The sequence below is a fragment of the Acipenser ruthenus genome, chromosome 15 (assembly GCF_902713425.1).
Source record: "Acipenser ruthenus chromosome 15, fAciRut3.2 maternal haplotype, whole genome shotgun sequence".
Lineage (NCBI taxonomy): Eukaryota > Metazoa > Chordata > Actinopteri > Acipenseriformes > Acipenseridae > Acipenser > Acipenser ruthenus.
Window position 1 is genome coordinate 2,611,484 of NC_081203.1, and position 14,637 is coordinate 2,626,120.

The following is a 14,637-nucleotide window of genomic DNA, read 5'->3' on the forward strand; positions in this document are numbered from 1 at the left end:
GTGTTACACCAGCTTTGTTATCCTGCAGACCAACCAAGACAATGAGAAAAACTTGCCTTGTTTCGTTGTGTTGTGCTGGGGGGGAGAGAGAGAGTGAGAGAGAAAGAGAGAGAAAGGAGGCGGTGCAGTGCGTCCGTTGGAAGTGCAGGGTTAACTTGCCTTCCTTGCCTTGTGTGGGTGGATCCAGCCAGCTGATGTCATTCAGCAAGGCAGCCAGAGCTTGAAAGGGGCCCTTTGTTGGCAGAGTGGAACGCAAGCAAGTCCCTGTGCATCTCCAGCAAACGGACACAGCGGGAGAGAGAGGAATGGCAGGATCTCCAGCGGCGTGCGGCTGAACAAACCAACCGATCGGAGAAGAACCGAGGTGTGAGGGGGTGGGCGCAGAGGAAGAGAGTTCATGAGGGTACGAAAGAAAGAAAGAAAAGCTCCTGAGGAACAGCAGAGACGATGGAGACGCTTCGACTAGGAGATTTGTAGACTTTGCGGCAGCAGCAGTCGGATTACCTCCGAGGCACCGGGGCAGTGCCAGGCTAGGGCTGAACACAACCTGAACTCAAGCTTTTAATAACTGAAATATTATTATTATAATTATTATTATAATTTTTTTTTTTTTAAATATATATATATATACATATATATATATACCGAACAAGTAAAACAAGTCATTTTTAAAAGTGGAAGTGAAAATAAACAAATGAAAATGCTGGAGATTTGTCTGAAATTGGTGGGGTGTAAATCTAAAAAGGGCCTCTCGTCGTCCTCCAGCTGTTATTTTGAAGGTAAGAGAGGGGGAGGGGACGGGGGCAGGCAGGCAGAATGAAAGACGCTCGGCCTGCTTCTTGGAGGCCTGGGCAGACAAATTCCTCAAGTTTTTACTTCTTGCTAGTCCCTCTGACGAGGCCTCAGCTGCATCACACATGCTTGAGTTGAGAGAGAGAGAGAGAGAAAGAAAGAAAGAGAGAAGGGGGGAGAGGAGCCAGACGCACAGGCTCTGGGAGGGGTGGGGGGGGGACTCTGAACACCAGTGAGCCACACGGAAACTTTTTTCTTTTCTTAACACAAGCACTTAGTCAGTTTGTTCAAGGAGAGCAGCACAGTCTGTGCGCAATTATATACCCGTTTGATGTTTTTGTAAAAGGCTTTGACATTTGATCATGGTGTGCATTGAGTTCAATAAATATTGCTTTCACTTTAACTTTGTCCTTTTTTTTCTTAGATCCCTGTAATTTTTCAAAGACAGTGGATTAGTGTGCTTGCAACAGTGTTCAGTAACAGAGATGTGTAAATTTAAAACAAAAGAAAATAAGATGTCAGTATGTTTTGTGTAAAAATAGAGCTGAGTACACAGCAGTTCAGTGTTTCCGGACTCTCTTGTTATCTCTGTTTAGAGGTGCTTCACCTGTTATCTGCTGTACTTTATGTTTGAGGTGGTCTAGCGGTTACAGATAAGGAGCTTGAGGTGTGATCTGGTGGTGAAACGTGAGGACTGGGTAACAGAGCGGGTTACTAAAACTACTGCCAAGGACTGCTCGGCAATATGGCGTAGTTAATAGAGCTGGGAAGCAGTGTGGCCCACTTGTCGGAGATTGCGGGGTGGTCCTATTATCCTATTGCAGAGCAGTTTCACCCATTCCAGGTTTTACTCCGAGCTTGATTAGCCATACAACCTAACGGTAACGAGCTCAGGTGTGTCTTAGCCTCAGAATTGCAGCATCTGATGTCACATCTCACAAGGTTAGCCCATCTGGGCTGTAACGTGTGTATTTCGACACACACACACACACCGCACTGCTGTTTTTGCACCCCTATCCTTGTGGTTGAAGTTGCGCGGATTGAAATACGTATTCATCTTTACAGGACTGGGAGATAGTGTGGCTTAGCAGTTAGAGCTACAGACCGGGAGTGAATCCCGAGTCATTTTTCTTCAATCTTTTTCTTCCTCTTGTTTTGTTATTTTGCAGTTGTATACCTCTTCCTGTTTTTCCTAGGAAAAAAAAAATGTGCAAAGTGCAGGACATTCCTTTCTTATCCTGTTATACCATTACGATATTCCTAAAACCTTCCCTCTTGCAGCAGCGCAGGATATGTGCTCATTCCTCACTGATCGTGGTCAGCCCTTGGTTTCACGCCCCTTGTGATCAGCGGTGGCTCAGGGGTTGCTAACGTCTGAGGTAGACTTAGCCATTAAACAAAAGGAGGGATCACCAAATGGAAGGAATGAGCCTTTCTTTAATTACCGTCGTTCCTTTCAAGTCTCGTCATTCAGGGGGTTTGCCCTACGCTTTCGTTTGAGAACCACCTCGTTTTTTGTGTTGCTCTTTTAGCAGTGACTGATGCTTGTATCAAGTGTGGAAGGGTATTGTGTGTTTTTTAATGTGTGGTATTTGGAATGAGCTAGTTTTGCTTGTACAGTCTAACGTTTCGCTCACGGGGGCTGGTAGGGTTTCTGTGGCAGGAAACACAGTTTAAGGATCCCTGTTCATACCATCTAGGGACAACTGGAGTTAAACACACACGCACCCAGACAGGTGGCCTCTGTGTACTGCCAGAGACAGGAGAAAGGGGGTCTGGTCAATACAGACAGGTGGTCCTTATATAGCAGTAATTGATATCACAGTACTGGGGGTGCATTATTTTAAACAGTTACTGAGGTTTTCCTGACTGTTTGCAGTCAATAAAAATAATATATCTTTTAGAAAGAACACATTTTAATAAGACTGGAGTAATATGTAATGAATGTTTGAGTGTGGAGTGTTTTTGTTGAATAGCAGTTTGCTTCCAGAGTCGGCTCCAGTCTGTGTGCTTCTCTTCTATTACTCAACTAGTGGAGACTTCCTCTTTTTCCTTTGGGGGGGGGAGGGGAATAAATAAATAATTGAAAGCGACTTTAAAGCAAACTGAAAGATTGACTTGTCGTTTTCCTTTTTATAAGACTGTTATCTGATTAGCAATCCGGATACACAGAGTTGACATATTTACTGTACTGTGGAATGTTTCCACTGCAGTGGTGGAGCCCCCGTAAATGTAAACACTCAACTATAACACATACCGTGCTGTAGTACTAAAATAATATAGTACCAACTCAAATCTTTGTCTTCTGCGAACCGTTTAAAGAGAGAAAGGTAGCGGTTTACTTTTGTTAATATGTATCCGGGGAGTATGTGATTTTGATGAACCATTTATCTTTGCAAGAAAGGGATCTTAACGGTAGTAAAGAACTTGGAACTCCCTGTTTTACAGTCTGTCAGTTTTAAGCTGTTAACCATTTGCAGCTTTGCACCCCCCTGCTCTGCTAATGTAAACGTTTGTGCACGTCCTGCATCGCTGCGGGGGAGCACAGCAGAAACGAAATTGCGGTTTCTGTGTACCTGGCTTTTTAACAATACATCCGAACAGCTCTGCTTTAGTCCTGTGTTGGTGTGTTAATCCTTCACCTTCACCAGCCCCTGAATTCAGTGATTCAGATCACAAATCCAGAAATGGAATGGAGGAGCGGGGACTATGGAACTCCTCGATGACTGAATCGCCAGGTCATCCGCTTGTGGTTGCAAGTCACTGATGACACAAACCAAGCTTGCAGGCATTGAAACAGAAAGACACCAGACAGACGTGTGCTAATACATGCTGTGTAATAACAGAAATGAGCGGGAGTAACAGGATCTGGGATTTTTTGTGTAAACTAGGACTCTAGTTGTTAGGGTTCTTGTAATACTGAAAGTATAGAAACCGGGTTTCAAATCCCTGTTTAGCCACTAATTTATTATGAGACCTTGGGCAACGAACCTGGTCTGCCATGACCTTGTTACACTGTTCTGAGTGCTGGTTATGAACAGCGCATCGCAGCACTACTCTGCATTCATACACATTCTCTTGAACCAGGTTCACATCCAGCCATTCGTGGTTCTACGTGAATTGAGATCTGGTTATCTCAGCCCCAGCTCAAAAGAGAAGAATAAGTCACTCAGAACTAAATCTCTACTGACAAATTTGTGAAGCAGCGTGGGGCACGTTACTGTGGCTGACTCCTAATCTCAGTCTTCATGTGCTATGTGCTGTGTGTTGTGCTTTGAGATGCACGTTCCCCTATTCTGTAATCGTTGCTTTTGTTTTTACCTGTCCAGTAACGGGATGTGTCTGGCACGAAACTAGTAAGAAACCACTTGGGTATGTTTTGAATCGCCTAATTCAACACATTACATGGTCCAAGCAAAAGCTTGGCAAATACGCTCCACTGAGTCTGTGGTCTAAGGAATGGGTTTGATATGTCAGACGTCCCACTGGTGCTGCAATTAAAAACTTACAGCGCTGTTAAAGGATAGTAAACTGAACCACATCTAGGATTTGGCCGCATTTGTTCTGTGTTAAATCTTGGCATATTTACTGTAATGCAATTGCATTTTGTGCGGCCTTAACAAACACACAACTACACAGACAGGATCCCCAGAATAATTTAACTGAGTTGAGGCATTGATTTCTCCTACTCCATCCTGGGCATCGCAAGCCTTGTAAAGGCTCTGGCATCCCCATCAATGCTCAGGCATAGTTAGTAATTGGGCATTGGAGAAGAATGCATGAAAAATGTCTCTTCATGTCAAAAGGAAGCATTATGAATTAATGTGCTCCACAGGCGTTTCAACGAAGGCTAATTTTTAATAGTTTGACCTTCTGCGATGGAGTGAAACTCCCACGAAATTGAAGTCAGCTATTTCAGCGACCTGAGCTGTGTAATTGCTTTTACATACCCTGTACTTCTATCTCGGGGCTCTGTGATGATTCGGCATAAGTACTTGATGACCTGGAATAAAACGTTTTTATTAAAAGCTATATTCTTCTTTCACAGAAGCTCTCCAGCGACCAGATTTCGAGCCCCAGGGTTTGACCGAAGCGGCTCGTTGGAACTCCAAAGAAAATCTGCTAGCGGGTCCCAGTGAAAATGACCCCAACCTCTTTGTTGCACTGTATGACTTCGTAGCTAGTGGGGATAACACTCTCAGCATAACCAAAGGTAAGAACATGTAACGAGATGAGACCCCTCCAAAGAACTGGCCTGAAGCTGTATTTCCTTATCTATATTTGCCAACTCTCTTATTAAACATAATGGTACACTTTGGAAGAGCAAGGGTGCTTTTTATCTCTGTAAATGAGATCTCCGTGGATCTGTCCAGCAGATCTATTCAAATGTACTATACTGAGCTCCCCACTGGCTGGATTGCCTTGTCCCAGGGACGTAACCACCCTTCTGGTTTTGTGCAGGTGAAAAGCTTCGTGTTCTGGGTTACAACCACAATGGGGAGTGGTGCGAGGCACAGACAAAGAACGGGCAGGGCTGGGTTCCCAGCAACTACATCACTCCCGTCAACAGCCTGGAGAAACACTCCTGGTACCACGGGCCCGTCTCCCGCAACGCGGCCGAGTACCTGCTCAGCAGTGGCATCAATGGCAGCTTCCTGGTGCGGGAGAGCGAGAGCAGCCCGGGGCAGAGGTCCATCTCGCTGCGCTACGAGGGCCGGGTTTACCACTACCGCATCAACACCGCCTCCGACAGCAAGGTGAGAGCACTTCTCCTTCCACGGTGTTGTTGGGACGATCGGGAGGCAGGAGTTTGTGCAATCAGAGGTCTGTTAAGTCAGTTCCTGATGAGCTGCACGAATTACTACTCCCAGTGGTAACCGAATAGACTTGCTCGTTCTCCTGCTGACTTAGTAGATTTCGCTGGAGGCTGATTTTGCTGGCACCTGCTCGTTTTCATTATATTCCTAAAACAGGGTAGTTCTGAAATCCAGGACTGGGTGCATACTGCATGTCCCCCCTCATCAGGTGAAAATGAACATGCTTATGATGTAACTTGTCATAGCGAGATGGTCTTCATTGGGTTTCAGGGTTTCATTTTTAGTGTTTTGTGGCGCAGGGCAGTACTGGGGAGCCAGGAAATGGATCTGTATGGAGTATAGCAGGAAGGCGGTAAATAGCCCAGAAGCTTCGAGCTAATTTGATTTGACTGCACGGCCCACTAATGTTGCAGCACAACGGCACTAGAAAGCTGAGAATTTGAACTTGTGGATTCTTCACTGGAGAACTGAGAATGAAGAGCCTCTCTTTGTCATCAGTGAGGGGCATGGTGACTAGATTGAAGAGCTGAGAATGTTGTGCTTACAGGTCACAGCCTTTTAAGATGCAGGGTGATTGTGCAGCAGCAGTGGAGACCAGCTGCAATACTAATCCCAGGTGCAGTTTGAATGTAAGTGCAAATCAGTTCAACGCACATTGCAGACCGCTGCTCCCCTGCACCCCACCGGACTGGCTAGCCACTCCGCCATTACTCATCTCTGCAATTTAGCATCCCATCCCAACGGACAGTGAGACGAGCACCAGGAGAGCGAGGCATTGGAAAAATGCGCAAAGCAGCTGTAGCCTGCCGGCAAAGGCATTCCTCTCATAGCACACCTACCTCCCTTCAAGTTTAATGTCTGCTGCTGTTACTGCCGCAGAGGAGGTCATCACTGATGACTTTTATTAGGGTTTTTTTTTTTTTTTTTTTATCAAAACGGTCCGCATTCTTTTCTTATTAAACTGCTGTTGTACTGAAGTGCTGTGTTGCTGTTTTATTTATATATATTTTTTTTAAATAGTTGATTTGTTTTCTAAGGAATGTCTGGAAGCTGAAACGCCGCCAGCTGGTTAGAGGGATGAGAAATAGAAGAGGGATAGGGATTTAAGGATAGCAGCTAATGCAAAGACTAGGCACCACGGTAGTGTCAAAAGAGAAGGATCTTTAGGATGTGTGGTTCAGACGTTGCACAGGGAGTAAGAGGCAGTGTGCCCTGTTAGATTACATTCTAGCGTTGCCCTGTAAAGTAGTTTTCAGAGTGATTTAGTTTTTCATCATCTTGTGGCTGAGATTGCCCTGATCTGGGTTCTGTTAGTACTCTTAACTTTCAGGGGGTGGAATTAGATCTTTAGTTCTACCCACAGAGACTCCAGATTCACCCCCTGCTAGTTGTCTGGAAGCGCTGAGAGTAATTTATTTTATTCTCTATCTCCTCTGGGACAGTAATGAAATTCCTGCACAGATTATGCTGGGGTAATAAAGTGTAGGGGGGCTATCGTCGTTCTACCAGTGTTTACAGAGCTTCATGCTTCGCCAGGGCTGCATACCTTTCAAATAACAGGTTGTGTCTTCAAATAATTTCAGTGCGTTCCAGAGACTTCACCCTGCTGCAGGACTGCCTTTACCGTATGCTAGCTGTGCCAGAGATCCCCCGCTGTTCGATGCAGCTTTCCTTCCCCTACTGGTAGATTTGCAAACCTCCCTTGCACTAGAGCAGAGTTCCTCCAGTGCGGCTCTAGTCTGTGGTCTTTTTCCAACCATGTCCTTAATTCTTGAATCGAGCCTTCCAGAGCCTTGTTGCTGCCAGGTCTAATTGTTTAATTGAGCCGACGTTCTCAGTTAATTTGAGCACCAGGCTGGACTGCCGTACCCAGTGCGCAGACTGTGAGTAATGGCCCCTCCTCTCCCCTGCAGCTGTACGTGTCTTCAGAGAGCCGCTTCAACGCGCTGGCAGAGCTGGTGCACCACCACTCCACAGTGGCCGACGGGCTGATCACCACCCTGCACTACCCGGCGCCCAAGCGCAACAAGCCCACCGTCTACGGGGTCTCCCCCAACTACGACAAGTGGGAGATGGAGCGCACGGACATCACCATGAAGCACAAGCTGGGGGGCGGGCAGTACGGGGAGGTGTACGAGGGCGTCTGGAAGAAGTACAACCTCACAGTGGCTGTCAAGACCCTCAAGGTACTTTCCGTTCAAGCAGCAGAGCACCAGCCTAGACTGGGAGCATTGCTTGTGGGGGCTTTAGGGATCCCCTTTAGCCTTAATTGGTTGTTTAATATGAAGTCCATAGTGAGACCCGTTTTATTATTAACCTTCAGTAAAAGGGGGTGTTTTTCAAAGAAACAGTTGAAGTGTTGGATCGCCCCCTAGTGTCATGCATTGGATCTGCTCGCTCTCGGAGATAGGGCATGTTGGGGAGAAGGACCCCTGTTTGTTCACGTCACGTGGGCTCTAGTTAGACATGGCACTCTGCAGGCGGTGCAGGATTTTCTGGGTGAAGCAGAATGAGTTGTTTGTGTGTCTCTCTGCAGGAGGACACAATGGAAGTGGAGGAGTTCTTGAAAGAAGCTGCTGTCATGAAGGAGATAAAGCACCCCAATCTGGTGCAGCTGCTGGGTGAGTGATAGCGGCGGAATTTGAAAACATGAAGTGGGTCTAGGAGATTTGTAAGGGAGGAAACCAATCCCAGATTAGTGTGTTTTGAGTGTTCAAGGATATGTGTGCTTGCAGATTTTTTTTTTTTGCATGTTGATCGTGTTAGTCTCCAGACAAGCCATTATTTGCACCTTAATGGCTTGTCTTCTCTCTTGCTCTCTCTCTCTCACACTTTCTCTCTCTCACACTCTCTCTCTCTCTCTCTCTCTCTCTCTCTCTCTCTCTCTCTCTCTCTCTCTCTCTCTCTGTTGTAAAGGTTTTTAATGATTTCTATCATTGCTGTGTTTAAGATCTGCTACCCTTTAAATCAATTCAATAGACCGCGCTGTCTGTAGCCTTCTAGCAATTAAGAACTGTATTGAATAGGACAAGCTGTACATAGCCAGGCATTTTCTCTCTTGTACTGCAGGTGCCCGCTTCAACGTGCAGTTAGTTTCTTGCAGTTTTTGAATTTCTTTCAAGCTGTTGCTGTCTCGTCCTGCAGGCGTTTGTACACGGGAGCCTCCCTTCTACATTATCACAGAGTTCATGACCCACGGGAACCTGCTGGATTACCTGCGGGAGTGTAACCGCGAGGAGGTCAACGCGGTGGTGCTGCTCCACATGGCCACGCAGATCTCCTCCGCCATGGAGGACCTGGAGAAGAAGAACTTCATTCACAGGTGCGCTGACAGAGACTGTCCGTCCGTCCGGGCTGTACCTCATACTGGACACCTCGTCTTGTCCAGTTCCAGCATGTTGGGTGATTTAATGCTAAAGGAAAATTAAACTGTCTACATCCAGGACTTGATTGTGACCAAGTGGGCGTCCTAATCACTGTGCAAAAGAGCCAAGCTCATCTGCATTCGTGGTTATATTCCTAGGAGCTTTAACTTCATCTCACAGATGGGGAAGGAGAGGGGATAAATCTGTAGTCATCTAAATGAAAAACAATATTATGACATGTTATCTCCAACAAAGCATGAGAAGATTGTGCAAAGGCTAATTAAATATATATGATATATATATATATATATATATATAATGTGTGTGTAATTAGTTGCTTTTTATTTTCTCAAACAGTTTCATTTTTAATGCCTCTTTAAATAATAAACTGCTAACGTAATGGATGACTGACTGGTTGTGTTGTAACAGCTGCATCGTATGGTTTTTAATTATTTTTTTTATGCAGAACTCTTCCTGCATTGGCCAGTTCGCCCCTATAAAAGGGTTTTTAATCTCCTGGTTAAATAAAGGTTATATAAATACAAATCCAGTCCCTTCTCCGGCTGCGCCACCCCCAGATGTTGTTGTTGGCGTCCTGCACAGCTGACCTCGATTCTTTCTGGTCTCCTTTCAGGGACCTTGCTGCCAGGAACTGCCTCGTAGGGGAAAACCACCTGGTGAAGGTTGCAGACTTCGGGCTGAGCCGGCTTATGACGGGGGACACCTACACAGCGCACGCAGGAGCCAAGTTTCCCATCAAGTGGACCGCTCCAGAGAGCCTGGCCTACAACAAGTTCTCCATTAAATCAGACGTGTGGGGTGAGCAATCAGACTTTATAGCGTTCGGACAGCGTTTTTTTTTTTTTTTTTTTTAAACTGTTGCCCCTGCCAAGACTTTGAATAAACATATCCAGCATTGTAAAGGTATTGTGCAGTTGGTAAACTTAACAGCTGCAGTTATACACACAGTCAGCCAAAGGGGTTACAGGTAAAAAAAAAAAAAAAAAGACCTGAAGAAAAATACATCCTTCGGATGAGACGTAAAACCGAGGTCCTATTGCAAGTGACTCTGCAGCTGATGCATAGTTCACCCCATACTCTGTAAGTCGCTTTGGATAAAAGTGTCTGCTAAATGACTTAATAATAATAATAATAATAATACCGACACCAACAAGCAGATGAAAACATGAAGCATATACAAATAAGTACATTAGGTCTAGAATCAAAAATGCTGTCCCTCTTCCTTAATTACAAGACCCAGGTACCATTCTGTTTACAACCCCTGATCATAACCTACCTTTTTTTTTTTTTTGTTATGCAGCTTTTGGAGTCCTGCTTTGGGAGATCGCCACCTATGGCATGTCCCCCTACCCAGGCATCGACCTGTCTCAGGTCTACGAGCTCCTGGAGAAGGATTACCGCATGGACCGGCCGGAGGGCTGCCCAGAGAAGGTCTACGAGCTCATGCGGGGATGTGAGTATTCACTTACTGAAGCGCCTGGATATCTTCACTACTTTTTCTCAGTTTTGTGCAAGATTTTAATTGACGTGGGGAAAAATGTTGCGTCCTTTTAAGGTTGGCGGTGGAACCCTGCAGAGCGTCCGTCTTTCGCCGAAATCCACCAGGACTTTGAAACGATGTTTCAGGAATCCAGCATTTCCGACGGTGAGTGAGGTCTTTATTATTCTGTACTGGGGAAAATAGGCTTTGTAACCTGCCTTCACTACAGAGTGATTTTACACAGAAGGTTTTAAAACGTTATCCTCTCAAACACAGATGTACTGGCCGGCTTCGAATGCTTTGATGGTGTGGACAATAAATCGCTGTAAACACATTCCCACTAGACAGTTACTAATAAAGGATGAGGGCAGCTGGTGTGTGCTGATAGATTGATGGACCGAATGTGTAACAAGTTCTGGTTTCTGCCCTGCAGAGGTGGAGAAGGAGCTGGGAAAGAAGGGTACAAAAGTGCATGTCAGTTCCCTGCTGCAAGCCCCCGTTCTACCCACCAAAACCAGGACGATGCGCAGGAACATGGACAAGGATGGCGACAGCCCAGGTATGCACAATATACGAATTTACGGCTCTAAACCTTCCTGCTCCTCTCATACCTCCAAGAGCTTACAGGGCCTCATTTTTACAGCTTAATTGCATGCAGCATAGCAAACCCTTTAAATATAGAAAGGATTTGTAGGTTCCTTCATGAAATAATTTTATGCGTTCAACCCAATTGCAATCAGGGTTGGGTCAATTCCCTTTTCAATTCTAATTCTGTCATTAAAATCAATACCCAATTCCATTTCCCATTCCCTTTTTAATAATTTCCAATTCCATTTCCTCCTTTGAAATTGGGAATTGAAAAAAAGGGAATTGACCCCAACCCTGATTGCAAGGAGCAGAGTGGTGCCAGGATTATATTGGTTACAAGGACAGTTGAACTGTTTCCGTTGATAAAGTAAGTATCTGTTCCTTTTCAGATGCTGCGGAGCCCGAGGTGGCGGTGTCTCCAATGCTCCCCAGGAAGGAGAGGCCTTTCCTGGACAGCAATCTGAACGAGGATGACCGGCTGCTGCCCAGGGACAAGAAGACCAGCCTGTTCAGCGCCCTGATCAAGAAGAAAAAGAAGACGGCCCCGGCGCCTCCCAAGCGCAGCAGCTCCTTCCGCGAGATGGACGGGCACACGGAGAGGCGAGGGGGGCTGGAGGCCAGGGACGAATTCAACAATGGGACCTTTTTCAACGACACCCTGGCAGGCGTCGACCCCGGAAAGTTCCACAGCGTCGCCGCCGCCAACAACAACGGCGCCAGCATCCCGAACGGCGTGGCGGCCGTGCCGGGACCCGCAGGGCTCTTCTTCACTCCCCGCACTCGGAAGAAATCCAGCACCTTGGGTTCCAGCGCGGGGGGCAGAGCCGCCCCCACCCCGAGCGAGGAGGACCCCGTTTCAAACTCCAAGCGATTTCTGCGCTCCTGCTCCGCCTCCGCCATGCCTCCCAGCTCCGACAAAAGCGAGTGGAGGTCCGTCACCCTCCCCCGGGACCTGCAGTCCTCGGCTCGGCACTTCGACTCCGGCACGCTCGGAGGCAGGAACAACAAGCCCGCCCTGCCCCGCAAGAGAGCCACAGAGTATAAAGCGGAGCCCGTCCCCTGCGGAGGCACCCTCACCCCGCCCCCGCGGCTGCCTAAAAAGACAGAGGAGCCGGGGGACGAGGTTTTAAAGGACACGGAATCCAGTCCCGGCTCCAGCCCCCCTAACCTGACGCCCAAACTCATCCGCAGGCACGCCGAGGGAACCAAGACCAGCGCCTTGCAGGCGGAGCTGATGCTCAAACCCAACGCTTTTTCGGGTCTCGGCTTGTCTGAGGACTCCAGGATGAGGAGGGTCAAACAGCCCCCCGATCACCTGGCCCCGAAGGACAAGGGGAAGCTGCAGAAACCAAAACCGGCACCCCCTCCCCCTCCGCCTTCCTCCTCCTCCTCCAAGTCAGGAAAGCTGTCCCGGAGCCCGCCCCAGGACGCGCCCATTCTTCCTCCAGCGGAGGCCAAAGGCAAAGCTCTGTCTCAGGCCACGGATTCTAACCCAGAATCCGGGAAAGCCCTGCAGCCCCCCGAGAGTGGCAAGAAGCTGATGCTCCCCATCGCTCCCAAGCAAGGCAAGTCTTCGACCGCAGTGGGGTCCGTTTCCAACCAGCAGCAGCAGCCATCACCAGGCTCCGGCAGTGAACAGCCGTCCCCTACAGCCTTCATCCCACTCATCTGCACCCGCGTCTCCCTGCGGAAAACCCGGCAGCCCCCCGAGAAGCTCTCCAGCTCGGCCATCACCCGGGACACAGTCCTGGAGGGGACGGAGCAGCTGCGGGCCGCCATCGGCCGCAACTCGGAGCAGACCGGCAGCCACGGGGCGGTGCTGGAGGCCGGCAAGAACCTTTTTGGCTACTGCGTCGGCTACGTGGACTCCATCCAGCAGATGAGGAACAAGTTTTCCTTCCGGGAGGCCATCAACAAGCTGGAGGTCAGCCTGAGGGAGCTGCAGATCTGCCCTGCCAGCTCGGGGGGCCCTTCCTCGGCACAGGACTTCTCCAAACTGCTCTCATCCGTCAAGGAAATCAGCGACATCGTCCAGAGGTAGCGAAGGAACGATTTTGTTTAAAAAAATAAAACATCTTTAAAAAATGTTATAATAGTAGTAGTAGTAATAACAACAAAAAGAAAAGAAAAACGCATCAGAATGCGGTATCTGGTGCAGGAATGAGGCTCGCGATTTGGACCGACTGAGCTCTGGAGATGGAAAACAAGGGGAGGTTCTGTGCACAGAAACAGGCGCCTGCTTCTTCATTTGTTTGTTTGTCTTGTTAATTTTATTACAGAAGGTGTACTATTACTTGCTCAGCCATTTCAGTGAATAGCTTGGGCCCGGCTGAGCATCACTTGAAATGTCCTGAGAACTGCCCCACAGCTCTGTGTGTCGCATTTTTTTTTTTTTATTCCATTTGCAAGGAGAGTTGCAGAATGCGAGATTTGCTGCTGGTTTGCAAGCGGTCTGCCTTCAAACCAGAAAAACAGAAGCCCTACAAGAATCCGTTTCTCTGTGATTTTGCTATTGTTGCCTTTCTTTTGCCTCGTGTCTGTCTCTGGTAGCTTTCCTTCTGCGCTGTGGGGTGGAAACAATACCCTTTTTCTTGGACAGCGATTGAAGAGAGGGAGGTTGAACAGTGCTGCTTCTGGGAGGGTGGGGGAAAAGTAACCAGACGATGGTCTTTAGTTTCTGTGCACATTCCTCCCCAGTGCCTTAAAACGCCTCCAACAGAACCGCAAATGATGGACATAGCCATCCACTATACTGAGTGACCTTAAAGCTATCATCTACCATAATGAGAACACACTACTGTCCCCTGCACATTGGAGAAGAACTGAGGACTGATGTATTTTTGTGAACACTACACTGGCCTGGTCTGTCGGATCAATGCTGGAGTCACTGTGCACTGGGGGTGACTGTTGAGAGGAACTGTATATTTACTAAACCAATGTCAGACTTTTGCATTCAGAGGTTCTCTTCCCAGGACTGTCCCTTTTTTTAACTTTGTAATTATTTTTCAGTATTCATAATCTTTGCATCACCTCTGCCCTCACTGACGGCCGTAACTTCGGAACACAAGCTACCGCAAGCTGCCTTTTTTTTTTTTTTTTTAAATCATGGTACTGTGTTTTTTTAGTTTTTGATTTATTTTCTTTCAAGGAAACATAATGTGCCACTACCTGTTTCGTTTTGTATCACGCCATTACAGTAGACTTTTCTTTTTTTTTTTTTTTTTCCTTTGTAAATATCTGTGCTGTCTCTCTTGTTTCTGTAATACCTTTGGTGCTTTTTTGTTGTTCGATAAAATACAAAGCGTTTATGTTACTTGAAATTCATTTAAGTTTGTTACTTTGTTTGGTTGTTGGTTATGCATCCCTGGCGGTTTTTTTTTTTTTTTTGCTCTGGAATTCTCTTTTCGATACCTCCTGTGTTTGTACACTGTATTCGGATTTGTAGTTTGAGTGTTTTCTCAATTACATACATACATACATACATACATAAAAATTTGCCATACTCGTGTTAGAAAGAGAGAAAAGAAACCCAGCTTCATTTTCTATCGCTTTTATTAAAGTGCTGAAACATGAG

General features: G+C 46.9%; 1 protein-coding gene across 2 annotated transcripts in view; it reads left to right on the plus strand.

Annotated features, from left to right (window-relative positions):
- The window catches only part of LOC117422371 (tyrosine-protein kinase ABL1-like), a 28,505-nt gene extending 14,120 nt beyond the window's left edge, over window positions 1–14,385 (plus strand). Inside the window, exons 1-11 of one of the 2 annotated variants that reach the window (XM_034037325.3) lie at window positions 145–779; window positions 4,841–5,005; window positions 5,254–5,549; window positions 7,523–7,795; window positions 8,146–8,230; window positions 8,754–8,931; window positions 9,609–9,793; window positions 10,296–10,448; window positions 10,551–10,640; window positions 10,909–11,034; window positions 11,453–14,385. In XM_034037325.3, the coding sequence (XP_033893216.1) occupies window positions 695–779; window positions 4,841–5,005; window positions 5,254–5,549; window positions 7,523–7,795; window positions 8,146–8,230; window positions 8,754–8,931; window positions 9,609–9,793; window positions 10,296–10,448; window positions 10,551–10,640; window positions 10,909–11,034; window positions 11,453–13,104 (3,288 nt within the window). In that variant the 5' untranslated portion in view covers window positions 145–694 and the 3' untranslated portion in view covers window positions 13,105–14,385. Of the gene's footprint in view, window positions 1–144; window positions 780–4,840; window positions 5,006–5,253; window positions 5,550–7,522; window positions 7,796–8,145; window positions 8,231–8,753; window positions 8,932–9,608; window positions 9,794–10,295; window positions 10,449–10,550; window positions 10,641–10,908; window positions 11,035–11,452 lie in introns of those variants that run through there. The other variant, XM_034037324.3, reaches the window with a different exon arrangement.
- Window positions 14,386–14,637: the final 252 nt, after the last annotated feature.